The 20,578-nt window shown below is 44.6% G+C and overlaps 1 protein-coding gene across 1 annotated transcript in view; it reads right to left on the reverse strand.

Annotated features, from left to right (window-relative positions):
* Positions 1–17,131, reverse strand: part of SPTLC3 (serine palmitoyltransferase long chain base subunit 3) — a 127,100-nt gene extending 109,969 nt beyond the window's left edge. Inside the window, exon 1 of the mRNA XM_065401821.1 lies at positions 17,021–17,131. Within this exon, the coding sequence (XP_065257893.1) occupies positions 17,021–17,131 (111 nt within the window). The remainder of the gene's footprint in view (positions 1–17,020) is intronic.
* Positions 17,132–20,578: the final 3,447 nt, after the last annotated feature.

Consider the following 20,578-nt stretch of genomic DNA (forward strand, 5'->3'; position numbering starts at 1 on the left):
CTTCATCTGTAAATTCTGCGTATATTGGTACGTACACTTTAGACACTATACAAGTTATTCTAGGGCCCATTAACCTAGGCTCCACACCCAACTGCATAACTCCCTTCTACCTACAGTGATAAGAATCAGCTCTGGGAATGAATGGCACATGAAGGTGAACTTTGGGCCCAACAATTCAGTACGTCCAAATAAAAGAAGTTATTCCATCTATTGATCCCATGGTGAGCTTTCTTGATGAGGTTATCATTTCAGACTTGGGATCCAGGAACTCCTCGCTTTGGTCAGTTTTGTGTGCAGAGAAGCTGCGAGTGGGGTGTATAAGGAGAAAAGGAGACAGCGGTCAAATCAGGTTTGGGGGAGGAGTGGTGGTACTCTACAAAAGTACCAGTATTTTTTTTGCTAAAGTAGTCGATAGTTAAAGTAGTAGTTAACAGATCTGATATTCAAATTGGCAACAGCCTTCAGAGGACCTTTTCAGCACTTATTACTTCTGCATTCTGAAATCAGTGGGAATTCTGCTTGACTAAAGAGTAAAGGCTGATTCTCAGGTGCGGAGGAACCACAACTCCCAGGGCAGCCTCCTCTGAAAATTAAGCCCTGAGTAAAGAATGCGGAATCTGGCCTTCAGAGTTACTATTTCACTTTTCTTGCCAGTCTGGTAAGACATCATTGCGTGGCTCGCATTTGAGTTCTCTGCAAACATAAGGGCTAGCATTTTCTTTTAAATGAAAGCTTTAGTTTTGCAAAAATTGATGGAGTCACTACAGAAGTGTTACTATGGTGACTCACATCTCAATGGCTCAGTTGAATCCCGGAAAGAGTTGAGAAAAGGGGCTTAGTTTCCATGTGTAGTGAGGGGGCGTGGCCTCCCTCCAAGATTGACAGGGAAGAACCCGTGCCAGGGGAGGAGCCAGGAAAACCCATGCCTGCCCCCCTGGAAGCAGAGGGGTGGGACAGGAAGTATAAAAGGTGGGCCCAGCAGCTCAGTTGGGCTGGAGCCGCTGGAGGAGAGAGATGCCTTTCACCCGCTGCAGGGGCTCGAGTCAGACGGAGACTGCTACAGTGCCGAGGGCCTGAAGGAGCTTCCAGAGCTGCTTGCCACCAGGAATGCTGAGGAGCTGCTGGGACTGCCGTTAGCAGTATACACCGGAGAGATGGAGGATGATCCCGAGCCACAGATGCACCTTAAGCAGCCCAGGGACACTAGACTATTATCTGGTTGTGTCGTTGCCTGAATCCAGGTCAACGTGTTTCAGCTGGATCCCCGCTGACCCAGTGGTGGAACACTCAGCCACTGTCAGGGCCCTGGGCTGAGACACGGTGGAGTAGGGTAGGCCTGGGTCCCCCTACTCCCCTGATGCCAACCCCACCCTGGGGTGGCAGCCTCCCCACTCTAGGCCAAGAGTCCTGAGTTTGTCTACCGTCTGCCAGAGACAAGATGTTAGACCGTCTGTTTGCTGCTCTGCCCTGCCTGAGGGCCAGAGCCCTAGACTGTTTGGGGCTCCACCCTGCCTGAGGGCTTGAGATCCAGAGACTGATTACTGCCCAGCCCAGGTCAGAAGGCCTGGGCACCAGAAACAGCTCATTTCTCCTTTTCCAGACAGCCTTTCTAGGAACGAGATAGCAAGGGGGTGTGGCCTCCCTCCCGAGATTCACAGGGAGGGAAGGCCACTCACTCCTACACCATGGTTCACACTTTGTGAATTTTTTAACATTTTAAAATGAATGTAGTTTTTGTGAAAAGAGCTGGATCAACAGACCTGGAAATGAAAATCCTCTAACATCTTCAGAACAATGATAGTCCATATGTTCTGAAACTGCCTTGCCAGTGTGCTTCAACCATGACTTGGAGGGACCATTTCTTGTGGTTAGATCTACATAGCCATTCAATGCCTGTCCTCTATGTGAAGACTCCCAACTATGGCTCTGACTGGAATGCCATTATTTTAGTAATGTGGATGCCTGTCAAACAGGAAATGGACTGAAACCATCCACTGAGTTCATAAGGGTTACACAGCAATCAGATGGTGACAATGACTTTGTTGCTGTTAACCTGATTTGGATTTGAGCCAGTGACCTATAGATGAAAAAGTTCTATATTGATTAATTTAGAAGTGAATACATTAGTTTGAAGCAATGATCAGTAATCATTGGGTTGCTTAGAACAAATAAATTGGGCTCAAATTTTGCTTTCCTATACATTGCAAGGGGGAAAAGACCCTTTGGATTTAAAAATAAAAACAGTCCACACGCAACATACACATTTTTTTCTACTGGCTCTGCAGCAGCTATTAATTAGAATGGCAGCTGTGCCAATTACATTCTACTGTATAAATCATTGGTACTTGCAAGTGGGTATGCTCCTGATGTATCATAAGGGCTGACACACACACTGAAGGATGCTACGTGCTTTACAGGAAGTGCATAGAAAATGGGTCCCTGCTTGAGAGCTCTACAATCTAAATGATGAGCTTCACAGGGACATGAGGATGAAACCTATGCCAGGAAGGGATGAAGAAGAAGATGAGTTAAAAAATAATTGAAGTTATTACTCCATTTAAGCATATATGCATGTATGTGTACACACACATATGTGCACCATCTTGCATTGGAAAAACTAGTGGCTCTCTTTGTAATGGTACACAAACCAAGAGTTTCTAAAGTGAATACGTTTTCTACATGAAGTTGCAGAAGGTACAACTAGAGGTCACCCTGTTGGCTTGCACATGATTATAAAGAAAACCATTAATTTTTCTAATACAAGCTAATTAGTAAAAAAATAAATTATTTAAACTACAGAAGAAATTGAATAAAAACCTGAAACTAGTCCTATGTCATTTACTTATTATGTAATTAAAAAAATATATCTATATTCACGGGCAGAAGAACCTAAATGTAGGGGAGCCATGAACTTGATGAATTTATCTCGATAAGTATGTGGGCATTCCCACATAAATGGAAACTTTCGCCTATTCTTTGCTGTCCTCATTGTCCTTATAAGGATAAGGTGTTCCATGTTGTCCAAGGGCCATGTCATTAAAATGCAAAGTGAGAGAGAAGACTGGCTACGCAGATCCTGTAAGCGGTAGGAATGTCCTTCATTGTAAGAACCTGCAGGACTAGAAGCTAGGACCATGGATGTTCTGGCTCGCTGACACCTTCACGCAGTCACTAGAGACTTAGGCTAGGCAGCCCTGGAAGGACCCTCTAAAGCTAGGCTTGGCAGGAAGTACTGCCCAAAAGGGTCTGATTGGCTGAAATCAGTATATAAACCAGGAAGCCATGATGGGCAGCTGTCTGAGCAACAACACAAACTGTCTGCCTGCTTCTGCTTCAGACCCTGCTGATGCTAGCCCTTAGACTCCAGCTTCCAACCCTGGTTCATCCTTGACCTTGCTCTCTGATTGCGGTCTGTAACCTGATGCCTGACCCAATCTCCTGGTAACCTGATCTTGCCTGACTCCTAAATCTTGGTTTGCCCTCTGGCCTGTCTTGGAATCTGACCTAGTGATCAGAGCAGGAGTCAGGAGACAGGCCAGGTCAGATGCCAGGAGGTCAGACTGCCCATGCCCTGGTCATGACAATTTGCTCAGACAGCCTTTACTTCGTCCCCCCACCCGCCAAATCTATCCAACCACTCCACTGATGATGGAAGGGCCAGGCTGTCTCCAACCAGTGGCTTCTTGAGGGCCTGGGACCTGCCTGGGCACCACCTGAGCTCCAGGCTCCAGAACCACCCTATCTGCTCTCAAGTAGAACCAGACCTGGGAACTGCATTTCCAGTTGCTACTGTGGTTGCAGGTCTTGGTGCAGGAGCAGCAGATCACCCCACAACTAGCAACTAGCAACTAGCTTCTGCCAACTTTATAGATGCTGAGGCAGCCAAAAACCCTCCAGATCCCTCTCTGGCTGAAACCCACAGCAGATCTGGTGGAGACAATTGATGGGTCACCCCTATCATTGGGGCTGGTGAATCAATAGACCATCCCCATAGAGGCCCGTAGTGGAACGGCATCAAGAAACAATATGTTTTGATGCGATCCTCTCCCCATTCTTCCTGATAATTCTTGGCATTCCTTGGTTGGAGGGGCATTACCCGTGTATCTCCTGGTGGCAGAGGAGCATTAGCTTCTCCTCTGAATATTGTCGGAAAGCGTGTCTCCAGTGAAGGCACCAGCCCCCAAGTGACCTTCACCCAGGGCCCCAGGATTGGATGAGACCCTCAGAAGTGGAACCCTGAACAGCGGGGGCTAGCCAGGCAGGAGCGGCTCCAGGTCATAACCTCAGCCTAGCTGACAAGTACCATGACTACCTGGAAGTGTTTAAAAAAAGAAACATGTAGACTCACTACCCCCACACAGAGACTGCAACTGTCCAATAGACCGACAGCTTGGGGCAAAGGAGCCCTATGGATGGATATACTCCATATCTGAACCAGAACTGGAGGCGCTATCTGTGTATATCCAGGAAAACCTCACCAAGGGCTTCGTTTGGTGATCTGCCTCTCCAGCTGGAGCACCAGTCCTCTTTGTGAAGAAGGACAGGTCACTATGCCTCTGTGTAGATTATCATGCATTGAGCCAGGACTGCCAGGATCTTCATGGGACATACAATCTAGTGTGCAGAAGTCCTGAGGATTAATAGAAGACTGTTTTTCGTACATGATACCGCAACTTTGGTCATGCCATTTGGCCTAACCAACGCCCCTGCAACATTCCAACATTTTGTAAACAATGTGTTCAGGGACATCCTGGGCCAGTGCATGATTAGCTACCTCAATGATACATTGGTATTTTCTGAGAACCCTGAGCAGTTCTACCATTATGTCTGGTCTGTCCTGGGGAGATTATGGAAGCATGGTTTGTATGCCAAACTGAACAAGTGCACCTTTGACCAGGTTACCATTGAATTTTTGGGGTACGTCACCCCAGAGGGAATTCAGATGGACCTGCAGAAGGTGGAAGCCATCTGCAACAGGAAAGCATGCCAGACTGGGAACTCCAGTGCTTCCTGTGCTTTGCAACTTTCTGTAGGAGATTTATCACCAATGTCTCTGAACTAATAACTCCCCTGACTTCCCTCCTTTGCAAAGCCATACAATTCACTTGGTTGCCCGAAGCCCAGCTTGGTTTTGGTCACCTGAAAGCTGCCTTCATCATGGCCTTGATTCTGGAACACCCTCACCCAACCATAGTGGAAGCAGATGCATCCAATATGGCCTTAGGGGTGGTACTCTCACAGCAACTCGGACCTCAGTCAATTCTGCACCCTTGTGCATTTTATTCTAGTAAACTTACTGTCTGGGAAAGCGAAATGGGAAAGCCCATGCTCTATCACAGCAGAGGGAATAATACCGTGGAATTGAAGAACCAACTTCTGACCCCTCTATCTTCTCAAGCCTGGTAATTTTGCTAATGCCACAATTCAGTGAGACCTGCTCTCCCTCATGCAGTCTGCATTGAAAGAAGACCAACTTGCCCAAGGGACACAGTCCATGCCATTGAGGGCTAAGATGCACCACTCCATGTGGGATGGGATAACATACTTCGGTGAGCACAGATATGTTCCCCCAGGGTGCCCATGACTGGAGGTAATAGAGCTGTGCCATGATGCTCTGCTGGGTCACTTTGGCCACTGGAAGACCTCCTGCATGGTTGCCTGCATGTGGGCTGAGGTCCAAGCTTAAGTGGACTCCTGCAAGTGCTGTACACGTACCAAGACACATCGAACCAGACACGTTGACACCTTAGTACCCCTGGAGACTCTGGCTAGGCCTTGGTCTGCCATCAGGCTAGACTTTGTTGTGGAACTCATGGCGCCTGATGGCCACACCATAGTCTTAGCAGTTGTGGCTGCCTGATCAAAATGGCCCATTTCATCCCCCTGCAGCCATCTGCTTTCTGCTGAGGCTACCACTCAACTCCTGCTACACCACCTGGTCTTGCTCCAGGAACTCCCAGACCACATAGCTTCTGACCAAGGCCCATCATTCATCTCTTGAGTCAGGCACAAAATCTTCAGGCACTGGACATCTGCCTATCCACCTCCACCGTACACCACCCCAAAAATATGGACAAACTGAATGGGTGAACCAAGTACTAGAGCAGTACTTGTGGTGCTGAATAAACTACCACTGAGTCAACTGGTCTATATGCGGAGTTTTCATACAACAATGCCAACCATGCCTCCTTGGATTCGAGCCCCTTCTTTGCCAGTTATAAGAACAGGAGTACTTGTGGCACCTTAGAGACTAACAAATTTATTAGAGCATAAGCTTTCGTGGGCTACAACCCACTTCTTCGGATGCATATAGAATGAAACATATATTGAGGAGCTATATATACACACATACAGAGAGCATGAACAGGTGGGAGTTGTCTTACCAACTCTGAGAGGCCAATTAAGTAAGAGAAAAAAAACTTTTGAAGTGATAATCAAGATAGCTCAGTACAGACAGTTTGATAAGAAGCAAGTGTGAAAATACTTACAAGGGGAGATAGATTCAATGTTTGCAATGGCTCAGCCATTCCCAGTCCCCACTCAATCCCGAGCCGACCGCGTCCAGCCCGCACACCAACTCCAGCCCAGCAGCCCCCCACCAGAGCCCGCCCCCGAAGTCCCCCCGTTCCAAGACAGCCACCCGCAGGTCCGCCGCAGAACGGCCAAACAGGCCAAAGTGCCCCCCCACCGGTCCCCGAGCACCATGACTCCCGATGTCAGACCCGCGCCCATCAACTCCCCCGCGCAGAGACCGCCCGGCCCGGCCAATGCACATGGCAGAGGGGCACCGCCGGCACACACCACACCGGCAGACGTGCAGGTGAACGAGCCCCCGACGGCACGGCCGACGCGACCAGGCCCCACGACGACGCCACCCGAATAGACACGCAGACAGAGCCGGCACCGGGCCCCGCCACAAGGACAGGCCCCCGGGCCAGTGCCCCCGCCCAGCGATGCGTGGCCGCCGGCGAGCACCCGCCCCTGGCTGGGGGGCCACCTGCAAGCGAGGACAGGTCCGCCCCCCAAGACCCGCGAGAGCAAAGGACCACCCCCCAGGACAGGCCGCAGATCTCCGATGATGCGCCGGAGAGGCCCCAGCCGGGGGCCGAAGGCAACAGCCAGCGGTGCCCTGTCGAAACAACAGACTGGATTTCCACATAGATTGCCTCCGTCAATGTGCAAAGGCCGAAACTGTGGAAAAGCAACACCACCCGCCCCACAACCTCAGCCATGTTTCCACCTGCATTACCAGCAGCCTCATCGAACCCTGCTGCCACTGGTCTAACAGATCCATTTTATTCAGGAAGAGCTCAGGAATCACCTAAAAGAAGCAAAGAAGGACTACAAGAGACACGTGGACTATCGGCGGCAAGCTCTGATGTTCACAGTGAGCCAGAATGTGTGGCTCACTGCCCTAGATCTCCAGATCTGTTGATCCTCCCAGAAATTGAACCACCAGTTCCTGGGACCCTTCCTGATATGTCAGCAAATTAATAGTTACTTTCAAACTCTAGCTACCCCGTCTCTCAAAATACACCCAATTTTCCATGTTTCCCTTCTAAAGCCTTACACTGAGAACCTCTTCCCTGACAGAAACACACTATCACCTCCATCAGTCAAAATCCACGGTCATGAGGAATATGAAGTACATGCCATCCTCAATTCCTGAAGAACAGACAGCCATGTGTACAAACTGTTTTACTGGGAAGTCTATGGCCCTGAAAAGTGCACTTGGGAGCCTACCTCCCATGTCCATACCCCTGACCTGGTGAGGAAATTCCACAAAGGTCACTTGGACAGGCATCACCCCAAAGGGGGAACATGATGTAAGAACCTGCAGGGCTAGAAGCTGAGACCATGGGGGTTCTGGGCCTCTTCCACATCCACATTGCCACTAGAAGTTTAGGTTGTGTGGCCCTGTGAGGACCTGATAAAGCTAGGCTTGGCAGGAAGTACCACCCCTAAGGGCCTGACTGACAATCCCTCACAGACCACTGATTGGCTGATATCAGTATATAAACCAGGAAGCCATAATGAGGAACTGTCTGAGCAACAACACAGATTGCCTGCCTGGTTCTGCTCCAGACCCTGCTAAAACTAGGCCCTAGACTCTGGTGTCTAACCCTGGTTCATCTGATCTCAATCTCTGATTGCTGTTTGTAACCTGGCAACCGATCCTGATCTCCTGGTGACCTGAACTTGCTTGTCTTCTGATGCCTGACTTTCAGTTTGCCTCCTGGTTTGTCTCGGACTCTGACCTCCTGGCATCTGACGCTGCCTGACTACCAGCTACTGCTCCAACCACTAGGTCAGACCGCCCACGTCCTGGTCATGACATTCATGGTAGATAGTATGGAGACGAGGGACAACTACTCCTATATATTTACCTCTCTGACCCAGTTAGATTTTACATAGTTCATTCATCAAGAAACTTTTACCACCTCAGTGAGACTTTCATTCTCTTCACTGTGACCCATTTGTTGGAACTTCAGCATGTTTTTGTAAGTGGATGAATGTAATTCATAAATCTGTTAAATCACTCCCGTTTAGAGAATGCTTTACATGAGGTAGTAAATAGTCCTAATATAGCTAAATATTCTTCATTGCAATTTGCTGCCCTCTTCCCAAGTTTTGTTTTACATATTGCAGGTAGTTTCCTAAGATTAAATACACAATTGCTTTAAAAGGTCTTTTGGTAATACATGGATCCATACTCTTAAAGAAAAATTTGCTAAGGTGTGACAGCTGCCATCTTGACCAATGCATCAACGAGTGAACCAGAGACCTCCAGAGCGAAACAATAGAGTTAGAGTTGAAGGCCAGAAGGGACCACTAGATCATCTAATCTGACCTCCTGTATATCACAGACCATCACCACCACCAGCACACCAAACCCAACAAGTGACCAAAGTATTACAACCCACATGAGTCTCTACAACTTGAGTTCATTAGTTAGTGTTCATTAAGATCCTACCCTTCAAATCAGCTCAGCTGTAAGTCTCTTGACACTTGTAATGTCATAATTTCGCTATTTCTCTAGTTACCACAGAGTCTACCATAGTAGACAAGACCTGAATTTCTAATGCAAAAGCCAAGCTACCCTTTTTTCTTGAGGGATGGGGGGAGAGGAAAAGCGGGAGAAGGGGGTAGGGAAGGACCTCTCACCACTATTTTTTAAATACAACATAGAGCAGCAAAGAAACTCAAAATCCCCCTGCTGACACCCCCCCCTCCTGCATGCAAGCCACCTTCATTCGACAGTACCTTCCAGCAGGGAACTCTATGAAGAAAAAAGACACTTATTAAAAGCATCGGGAGGTCTGTTGAAAATGGATAACTGAATCAATCTGCGTGTAAAGACAACATACCATACAAAGAAAGAGAGATGAAAAGAACCTATAAAATAGTAAGCATCTGTTTACACTCAAAGCTGCCACGACCATAGGAAGGATTTCTCTGGTAGGTTTGTGTCCAGAGCAAATTCTCAAAAGGTTAAGTATCCGGGGACTGCTTGCATGTCTTCTACACCAAGATAAAGCATATTTAAGAAATATTTGGGCCCAGCAACTATGTTGATTCTTTAAAATCCTTTTTGCCCTGGAAAGTTTTAGGTTACAAAGAATCATCTTTGGGTCAGTCGTCTTTCTTTCACTTTTATTTGAGGACAAGAGGAGTGGGGAAGGCAAGGCCTTTCTAGGTTAGTTACTAGACATTATCGGTCTAGTTTTCAGAGGTGCCAAGGATTTGCAGCTCCTGTTGAATTCAATGGGAACTGCAGGTGCTCAGCGCCTTTGAAAAATCAGGCTCCACAGGGTAGATTCTGACTAGTACGGATGTGGCCATACAGGGAGCAGATGTGAGGATCCCCTTTCCCTGTGTGGTTTTGTTAGGGCTAACCAGATCTTGGGTCTGGGTCTTATGGGCACTCAATTTTTTTAAAAAAATTACTAATACACAAGTTTTTTTTTATTATAACTTTCCCCGCTACCCCATTTTATACAGCAAGTTTAAAATTTCTCAGTTTGAGCTGAAACTAGACTTTACAAACACCAACGACCCACCCACTTTATAACTCCCATAACAAATTCACCCAGAGATGCACCTGCCCATAGAGTTATTAAACATAAGTATGTGTTTTACATCTGTAAGCAGGTACAAAGAACAATGCCAAGCAAGGTAGGGGGTAGCCATGAGTAAAAGAGTGAGTTGTATAGATGGTGTGTAAGAGGTATTAGGATATAGCCTGAAAGAAGTTTGTATAATTTGTGATTATAAAAAAAAGTTTTTTCCTTTCGGGCTCAACACTTGTTGGCAGCTGCTTAGCACCTCCCTATCAGTCCATAAAATTCACACATGTAAATCTAAGGGCTGCTTGTATAATAATGATGCAAGTTAAATTTTTATATAGTGACAGTATATGGATGGCAAGCCAAACCTTTTATAATGTGGATATGGCTATATATTACAGAAAGTGAAAACCTCCCACCTTTAGCGAATCTCTAATGACTCTAGCTTGTTGCAAGTTCAGAAGCTTAAATTGGATAGTTAAACTTGTTCTTAAAAGCTGGGCAAGTTATATTAAAATATAATGTATTCACTGAAATCTACACATTTTTTCCTATCATGAAGAGTAAGATTTTTTTTTTTTATGATGGAAGCTCGATGTGACACATTTTAGCCTACTGATTGCTTGCAAATAGTTGGTTGTAGATATTGCTACAAGCATCAGAAGTTTGAGGCTTATGATTGGTCACCTGATTGGCTGAACCTCAGGAGCACTTGTTCGAGTCACTGGGTTTAAGGTTCTTTCAGGGAGAAGAATGGAGGACTTCAGAGTGAGGATGAGCAGGCAGATATAGAAAATTCTTCAGTCTATATTCTGATAGTGCCTTGTCTTTATTGGTTTCTAATTTCCCATCCATATCACTATGGCCAGTGACACATAATAACTCTGTGTTTGTGAATATACATGGCCCAAACTGTGAGGGGTCGGGGCTGATCACAAAAATAGTCTGCATGGGGGCTCTTTGTCCAGTGACCTGGGGAACATTTACAAATTTCCCCCCATGGCTGTGTTACTTTAAGCAAGTTCTTTTTTGGGACTGCCTTTATTGGCCTTCAACACATGAAGCGAACAAGAGAGGTAGGCACAGCAGCAGTCTAGGGAGAACTACAGAAGAGAAATGTTAGGCCTTCTACAACTGCAAAGAAACCACCCTAAAGAGCACCAGCAAAGCTTCATTATAGTATCTCTGCTGGGGGCAGACCACAGCACAGAAATCAGTCTATTTAGCAGCAAACAGGCAGGGCTTCAGGGAATGGAGGGAGAAGGCAGGTCCTTTAGGTACAGAAGATATGACAGTCTGTTGTGCAGTCACAGGATGATGCAGATGAAGTCAGTGCATTGGGAGAGGAGTGTTTGTCTGCAGAAGACACTTCAGGGTCACTCACTTGAGATCGCTGAGGACTGTTACCATGGGGCTTGTTACAATAGTGAAGGATGGGTCTAAAGGATGTTGTGAGGAGACTCTGCTTTATTTAGTTCCTGAGAAATGAAGTATGTTGTGGTTTGGGGAAAACGTCTGCTTACGTGTCACACAAACTATCTAGGTTACAGGATGGGAGTCAATGGAAAAATACTCCCACACCTATCATTGCTAAACTGACAATTTAACAGAGACTGCACTCTGCTCCTGTTGGCTGGCTGCCATCTCCATGACCCCTACTGATCCTTGTCGTATCCATTGTTCCAGTACCAGTTTCGTCCCACCCCTCCCATTCCATGCTTTTAAAATTGGATTCTGTTAGCAGCGTACGGCGGTGAGCTCATCTGCACACCAGTACCACATATCCTATGCAGCCTCACTGACCAGGTACAGGCGGTTGACTTTCTGGCCTGGAGAGGGGTGTTTAGGTAGAAATTCTATATGGCTACTTGTGATTATAGAGATGGATGTGTGGCATGGAGCACTAGAACAGTTCTTCTAGTGGGGATGCTGAAAGCCATTGAACAAAACTGTGAGCCCTGTACATGACGGAGGCCGTGCATTCGGTTGATATTATTACTCCCGCATCCCCACCACTGCTCATTCCAGCGCCACTGTGTGGGGTAGAACGCTGCATACCATGTGTCACCACCTTCTGGCTTCCTTCAGAGGCCGGAAAACTGATCCGCAGCCAGAACCTCCCCGAGGGAACAAAGCACAGCTTGAGGCTGGCTGAAGGGGCTGCAGATCTTTCAATGTTTGTGTTGAGAAAAATGCGCCGAGATCTCATTACTGAGGAAAAACTTGCTCCTCACTAAGCTGAGGGGAAAGAATGGAAGGATATGTGGAGCGGGAAGGAGGAAACTAAGAGCACATGTCAAAGTCTGCTATTGGGAAGGCAAAGGGGAGGATCTAGCTGAAGAGGTCAAAGCAAATGTTGGGAGTCTCATGGGCATGTGGCTGTGCAGGAGGGTCTCCTTGCCCTCCATCTGTGTGTTCAAAATTGCTCCACTGCTTGAGTCACACAGTAGTCAAATGCAGCAGCAGTAAGATCCTCCTCTACGCCAGCCTGCTTCTAATATTCAGATGTCACCTGACATTGTTGCCTGTGGACTCCTAGTGTGGCCAGTGGTGCGAGGAAATTGTTTGGGCACAGGGTGTCCTGCAGGTCTCTGAGCTGCAGATACAGGAGTACACACAGTGAGTTTGTCCTGGGGTGCAAACTCCCCACTTCACAATCCAGCTGCTCTGAAGGGTCTCATTGGAAGGTCTGTCTCTTTGACAGGACTGAAGTATAACCAAGTGAGGAATTCTTCAACTTCTGTTGCCTCTGCTCCTTTCATTCCTGCTACCCGTTCTAATCAAATTATTAAAATCTCCCTCCCACATTTTCCCTCCCAAGCCTGTCACAAAATGCAAGGATTTCTGGTGTGGACTCTTTCTGCAAATGATTTGTGCAAACACACATTCTCCACCAGGAACTCCAGGAGACCTCTGTTTGGCCAGTGGAAGAAAATGTAGACTTCCCTCCTACTACCCAGTTTTTCCTCTTCCTCGTTCATTCCTACTTCTGTTTTGCTGTCCTATGCCGCATCACTAATACTAAACAGCAGCAGAGTGAAAATGATTTTTAAAAATCTATGAAGTGCTTCTGTATAGTTCTTTAGATCAGACCTGCCTCTAACAAAGAAGCAATCATTCATTCTTCTGCAGCTCACCAGTGCAAGCAGACACACACAAAATGAAAGGAGAAAGGTTGTTTGACAGCTGCCTACATCCCTATAAAACTGGACTTTAATCTTCACTGCACATTTACAGCCAGCATGCTGTTAAAGGCAGCAAGATTTTAATTACTATTTTGATTAAGTGATGGCTAAAGTCTAGTTTGATAGGGACCTAGACAGCCCCCAGAGAACCATTAACCTATCATTTTCTTGTTGCTGATATTAATTATATGTTATGCTATATCTCTGGCTATCACCGCAGGTAAAGAATGCTGACAGAAGTCAGTCTATTTGTCAGAAAAGGCAAAATGCCATCTAATAAACTGTTTGCAGTGTTGTAGCCATCTTGGTCCCCGCATATTAGAGAGACAAGGTGGGTGAGGTAATATCTTTTATTGGACCAACTTTTGTTGGTGAGAGAGAGAGACGCTTTCAAGCCACACAGAGATCAGTGTCAGACCCAGTTTTATCAACTACATCACCCAGGTAGTCTCTCCCAGTGGGATACTCCCCATGCAAGTGACTTGCTCATCAGTAATGAATGGGCAGAAAAGTGGGGTCAGGGTGAAGCGCAAGGATAAGTGGGGGAAAAGGTTCAGTGATTAGAACACCAGCCTGAATTATGGCAGACCTGGGTTCAATTCCTGCTCTGCCACAGGCTTCCTGTCTGACTACTTAATTTCCCTGTGCCTCCATTTCCCATCGGTAACATGGGGATAATGGAGTCTCCCTATGTCACAAGGCAGCTGTGATGATAAATACATCAAGGATTGTAAAGTGCTATAGTGATGGAGGCCAGACAAGTACCAGAGACAGAGAAGCATCAGCATCCACTACATGTCTGGATGTAGGGTGACCAGACAGCAAATGTGAAAAAATGGGACCGGGGTGGAGGGTAATAGGAGCCTATATAAGAAAAAGACCCAAAAATCGGGACTTTCCCTATAAAATCGGGACATCTTGTCACCCTATCTGGATGGCAAAGAATTGGAAAACATGATAAAACAGAGGCAGGGTTAGCTGGGAGGAAGAGACAGACCAGACATGAAAAGGTAGATTCCTATCAGGAATAAGATTCCTGTTGTACACAGCTCTCCTGTCTGTTCTTGTCCCCTCCTCCTTCAATCTGTGTTTGTAGCAGGCAGTGTAGTTCAATGAGAGAAGCAGCATGGTATTCTGAATAGGGCAGACAGATAATAATAGGGCATGGGACTGGAATTTAGGAGACCTGCGGCTTGTCTACACTGCCCTGCAGTTTGGGCTATGAGGGCATAAACAGCAGTGTGCACCGAAGTGCTGTGATGTAAACCATTCCCTCACCCCCCGTGGATACTGCAGGCCTGAACTCAAAGGTTCATAGTTCGTATTCTTGGTTTGTGTTCATTTAATGCTTTTCAAAAAGGACTTACATTAATGGGAACTAGAAACCTTGTAGTTCATGTCCGCAGCATCCTCCCGGGGGTTTTACACCCTTTATGGCTATTTACATCCTTTACTGCTATTTACACCCCTGCAGTCCGAATGGCGGGCAGCATAGACATAGTCTTGGATTCTCAGACCAGATCTGCACTGACTCACTGTGACCTTCAGTGAGCCACTTAATCTCTCCGTGCATCCGTTTCTCCATCTTTAAATTGGGGAGAATGATATTTCCCCCCTATAACCGTTTTGAGATACGTAGTTGGAAAGTACTACGTATTATAACACTGTCTCTTTCAGAACAGCAGTGGCAGCCCTTAAGCTCCTGAAGCTGGCACCTCAACTGGCAGCAGCCCCTGGACACATTCACTGAGGAGTCGCCAACCAAGCAGTGGAGCAACGGAAAATCCAACAGGGACTTGACCCCAGCTTGGAAGGCTATGAGTGCCTCAGCGATCTACCTGATTGGTCGTTTGTAGACGGGTGCCCTACCCCATCAGGGAAGGGGCAGATTCATCGGAAGCAGGACAATGAGGCATTCGTGCGGTGGGTGGGCCATGTTGTCCCAGGACATGGCCCGAGGGCTGCAGCAACTGTGAGATCCAACAGCACACGAAGCAGGAGACCACGGAAACCAAAAGGCAGAACCAGCTGCAGCCTTCCATCAACTGAATCCACCCAATAAAACACCCTGCACCCTCCAAATCCCCTCAACAGCAAAATGACTGATTAATACCCCCCCCTTTCCTCCACCGATTTGCTGTTTAAGGGTAATAATTCCCAACTTTTACAGGTGCATCAAGTAACCACCCCCCCATGCTCCAGTCATTGTTTTCTTACCGCTCATCCCCAAACACACGCTATTCTCTTTTTCTGGCTATATTCCTATTTATTAATAGGTGGCAAAGCTTTTCACACCTCTGAATTTGCTACTGTAACAATTTCTCATTCTTTGTCCAGCCGCTAAACTATTTCTGGAGGGTGAGATGCATGCCTAAGAATTTGCTACCAATGCTAAAAGTATAGATTTCATACATTACAAATGGAAATATTTTTAAGTTTTTAAACTGATGCCACAGAATTTCACATTTGGTTTATAGGAGCAAATCCTAAGACATGGTTTTCCCTGTCATTGAACAAGTTTTCTTCCCTTCCACAATGGGGTTGGGCCAGCAGCCAAGAGCCACTCACAATGGAGACTCCTGGGGCCAGCACCCACTAACTTTTACATTTGGTGTGTCCTTACCCGCCTTAATGAGGGTGGTAAATGCGCGAGCTTCTCATTATGAAAAGACTTAAGACAGAAGTTTCTTGATTTTAATGCATCTAAGCCTGGCAATTCAAAGAGCTACAGTCATTGCCTAAAGCTTTAGGCATAGGCCAAAGTAGAAAAAATACGTCAGGTAAGCACTCAGGCACAAGATAGTGTTGCTTACTGCTCCGCTTCCCAAAGCACAAAATTTATCTCTTAAACTTTTTCTATTCCCAACTGAAACTTTAGCTCAAAAATTATGTAGCCATCAATATATTCTCAAAGCCAGCACAACTTTGGTTTGAAGATCCAACACATTTCTGATAATGATAGGCTTCACCTACATACATCATTTAAAATGTAGTCCATACAACCTGTTTAACAAGAGAACACCTGTGGTTTTGATGTACCATATGGGAAAAACCATGCACCTCTCATTAGCTGTAGTGAGGCATTCATGCAAATGAAAGGCTGTGGTTTCAAAAGAGGCATGTCAGACGCCAACACATTGAAAGAATGGTCTGCAGATTAATCTGATTTTTAAGTACTACTAACACTGTAAAATTAATGTAAATAAAAAAAGATCAATTGTTAAGCCTGTTAAGCATGCCTTGGTAAACCAGACACAGTGCAAGGCACACAACAGTATAATCACCAGGAAAATCAAACTACAAACAACAAAAACCTCTCTCCTTCCTCGTTTTTCCTTCCTTATTTCCAAGTCACACGTGTGCAGTGTCAAATCATAATAAAAACACTTCACACAAACTTTCTAAGAGGATAAAACACGTTTTGAAACCAGTATCAGCACCTTGAGTAGGAAAGCTTTAGGGAACCACAACTTTAAAGTGTGTGTTGATTCTCTATTTCTGATATGAAATACCAAAGTCTAGTTAGATCAAGGGCTCCACTCTATATTCCTTGAGCACCCATAACAGTCACTGACTTAAGCCAGTGATGCAAAGAAAGCAGGATCAGGTCCCATGTGGGTAAAACTTAACAGAAAAAGCCAATACTGTACCATCCATTAAATGAAAAATGAAGACAGATTATTACAAAGCTAGTTTATTAAATACATTTGTAACTGTTAATTTAAACGATTTCAGAAGCAATTCAATAAGTGATTAGTTAAATCTTACCTGAATTTCTTTAGCAATTCCATTTTTCTTATAGATTCCACTTTTTAAGAGGTTATTCCGTTTCTGATGACAATGTAGATGTCCATTGCCGACAGCATTGGGATTAGCCATTTGTTTAAATCAATAAGATTCTCAGTTCTTAAGAGTGTCTCAGGTCTTTCTACTTTAAAAAGGTAGAGGGATGAACAAATAAAGTTCTGAGTGAGGCCTGAAAGGTATCCAACTGGTCTGTCTGGCTTTTCCAGGAAGAGAGGAGGGACTATCTTTTTGCAAGATCTTAAAAACTAAAACCAAACTGTTACCTTTATACAGCTTCAGCCCCAGTGAGGTAGAATGGCAAGTACATGGTAACAGGTCGGCTTTTAAAAACTAGGAAGTGTACAGCTCATGCCGGTAACACAGCACCTATGTGAGTGAGTCAACAAGATTATTGCAGCTAGAAAGAAGTGGGTGGATTCCAAGGTGGAGACACTTAAAGATACACTGCCTCCTAAATATTTCCCAGTACCAAACTTTAGTCCCTTGATAACACTCAGAGAAGTGATAGATTATCCTGCTTTGCGGAGTAAAAGGTTGAAAGTTTAAAATTTAAAATTTAAAAATTTAAAAATAATAATAAGAAGGCAGTAAGACTATATATTTTAAACTTATGCAAATCTTGATGTCAGCCACCATTAGTATTGAAATAGGCCCAGTAGCCAAAATTAGCACAGATTTCTTTGGCCTCGAGCCTGTAAACTCTTATGCTAACAAGGGGACTACTTACATTAGTAAAGATAATCATATGCAAAGTGTTTGCATATTCGGGCCTTTATTAGAATGTAGCACTTCCATTCCACCTTCAGCAGAATACTTTTTTAAAATATCTTCTTTACCAAGATATCCTGATACAAGTCCATAGTCTTTACTCAGGAAAAACTTCCATTTGGTGAGATCTTTCTGGTACAGCCCATTATTATGCTGCAGTGTTAGCACAGGTCTCAATTGTTTTCGCTTTGTTAACAATAGGATTAAACAGATTGCTATGCAATTCAAATGATGAGACATGTTAAAAAATTTGTTACAGGTAGGTTTGAGTGGGTCTTATTTTTAAACTTAAGCCCCAAAACATTTATGCATGTAAGTAGTAAATGGGTCTACTTATGTGCATGCTTGTAGGATTGGGGCCCTTTGACTTTAAAGGAAACACTCGTGCTTAATGTCAAGCATGTGTCTTTGCAGAATCAGGGCCCTGTAGATTTTACAGACAAACAGATTTTCAGGATGCTTTTTCCTATTTGAGATCGCTTATCTATTTGATTATAGGAAGTGGAGATCTTTAGAGTATCTATGTTCTAATAACTAAAACTACAACTAATTTTTCTGATTAAAGGAAAACGTCTATATAATCTACATTTCAAAGAAAAGTAGGGTTGAGGCTTTAATCGGTAAAAATATGTGAAGTGTTTAAATAAAAGAAACAGTGGAAAAGAAAGCTGCTCTCTTGACAGCAAACTATAGGTTACAATGCAGAAAATGAAACTCACTATTTGACTCCAAAGCAAAAACAGGAAACTTTCAAGTTATCATAAACTGCATTATCAGTATTTAAATGTTGAATTAACCAGATTTAAAATCTGGAGTATAACAAATTTTTGCCAATTCTGAAATCTGTTGCCGGGGTCATGTACTGAAATATTAAACTGTATTTCCTCTCTCTCTCTTCTTCATGACTTGCAAAGGAAAATGATTTAAAGGGGCTGAAACCTCTTTTGTTTCTTCAAAATATGTATGTAAGGCCTGAAAGGTGTTTTTTCCTTTAGAAGTTTCAGGAATGTCAATTTATGTCTTCCCTTATTTGTTGAGTGTTGGAGGACTCAGAAATGTGCATTTAGAGTTTTTCTAGCTTTGAGTTGATTGATAGGGAGGGGTGTTGAATTGTTTACAAAGAAAATTTTTCTCCCAAGAGTCTTAAATTGTTGTTTGGTTTTTGTAAATTCCTAAATTTTGTAAATTCCCTAAAACTCATTTCCCTCTTCAATGAAGCAGGTTTTACTTGCTTGGTACGTCAGAATCCCCTTACTTCTCCAATTGTCCAATTGTCTTCCAGGGTATTCAAGAGCTGTACAAAGATAAAAACCCTTCCAGGCCTTTAATTTATCAGAAAGCAGCAAAACAAACAACAAACCATGCCACCAATCCAACAAATCCACTTCTACACAAGCTTGATGCCTGATTTTGTCTTCCTTTGCAAGTAATCTTTGACCTACATCCTCAGTATCAGTAAGATGGTAACAGCCTTTGCTGAAGGCAACAGAACCACTCACAGTTATGGAGATACCAAAACAATGACAAGGGTTATTAAAAACTGGAAAATGTAATCACACAGGAGTCAGTGTTAGGATTAGAATTCAGGAGTTCCTGGCCTTTGACTCTTGCTCAGCCTACTAGACAACACTGTCTTATTTTTGTATGAATCACAGTCTCTGATAGACTCCATTAAGCCAATCAGCAGGGTGACTGCATGATGGGTTAGTTATTGTTAGTGTGCAGTAATAGGCTAATAATTTCAGTTATAGTAAGTGATTGGGACTTGGGGAAAAGATCCAGGTAAGAACAGCCAGGAAATAGGTGGGGTGAATGCCCAGTAATAGTTAGTGGTATCCTGTGGTTTTCTTGCATCACTAATAGAATCCTTACAAAATTAAGGATGACAAGAATTAATTATATCTGTTCTTTCTGTACCTAGCACACCTACCTAAAAGAAAGGCGTGCTGAGCATTCTCCATATTGGACTTATTCCTATGGTTTCTCAGTGAACCCCAGTCTCCTGGAAAAAATGCTTTGTGCTCTTTGAGAATGACTGACCACCCTATGGTAAGAAACTGTACCATCTTTGGACACATCTTAGTAGCAGAAAGCCAGTGATTCTAGTATACCTGAGTTTGTATATGCTAGTCTACTCTATAAAGGATCTTATTCTCCCCTCCTCACTGTAGTTTCTCAGATGTAGGGTATTAAGTGACATGATTAACATCTGCCACATGTGGTTCATTCTCTCTCTCATCCCTTCCCCATGGGAGGGATGAATCTATCCTTGAGATCTAAACTCCACCTTTAGTCCTGAGCTTTAGGGCCCAGACCCTCAAAGGTGTTTAGGCTCCTAACTTCTATTGAAATCAACCTCTGAGGACCTGGGCCTAGTCCCTATTTGTTACCCATTTGGGGGGCCTCAAAATGGGCCCTAGATTGCCTGTGGCTTCTCAAGTGAGTAAAAAAATAAACATGCTCCCTATAGTATTTTTACTTTCCAATGTGTCTATCAACATCTCTCTGAGCTCATGAACAATCAATATGAAATTAAAAGACAGCACGAGTATAATCATCTTATCTAACAATTTTAAAAAGGCACGAGAGAAAGGCCATCCTGCCCAGGCTAAACCCTGTCCTCTCAACCCACCCTCTCAGACTCAAACAAAACATAAAATTTGGAGTTCACAAAACAGGTATCTTTTGAGGGCTGTCTATATTATAGACAAATTCATCCCCGATGCAACTCTGTTCAGGTCAATGTTACCT

The sequence above is a fragment of the Emys orbicularis genome, chromosome 3, assembly GCF_028017835.1.
Source record: "Emys orbicularis isolate rEmyOrb1 chromosome 3, rEmyOrb1.hap1, whole genome shotgun sequence".
NCBI lineage: Eukaryota > Metazoa > Chordata > Testudines > Emydidae > Emys > Emys orbicularis.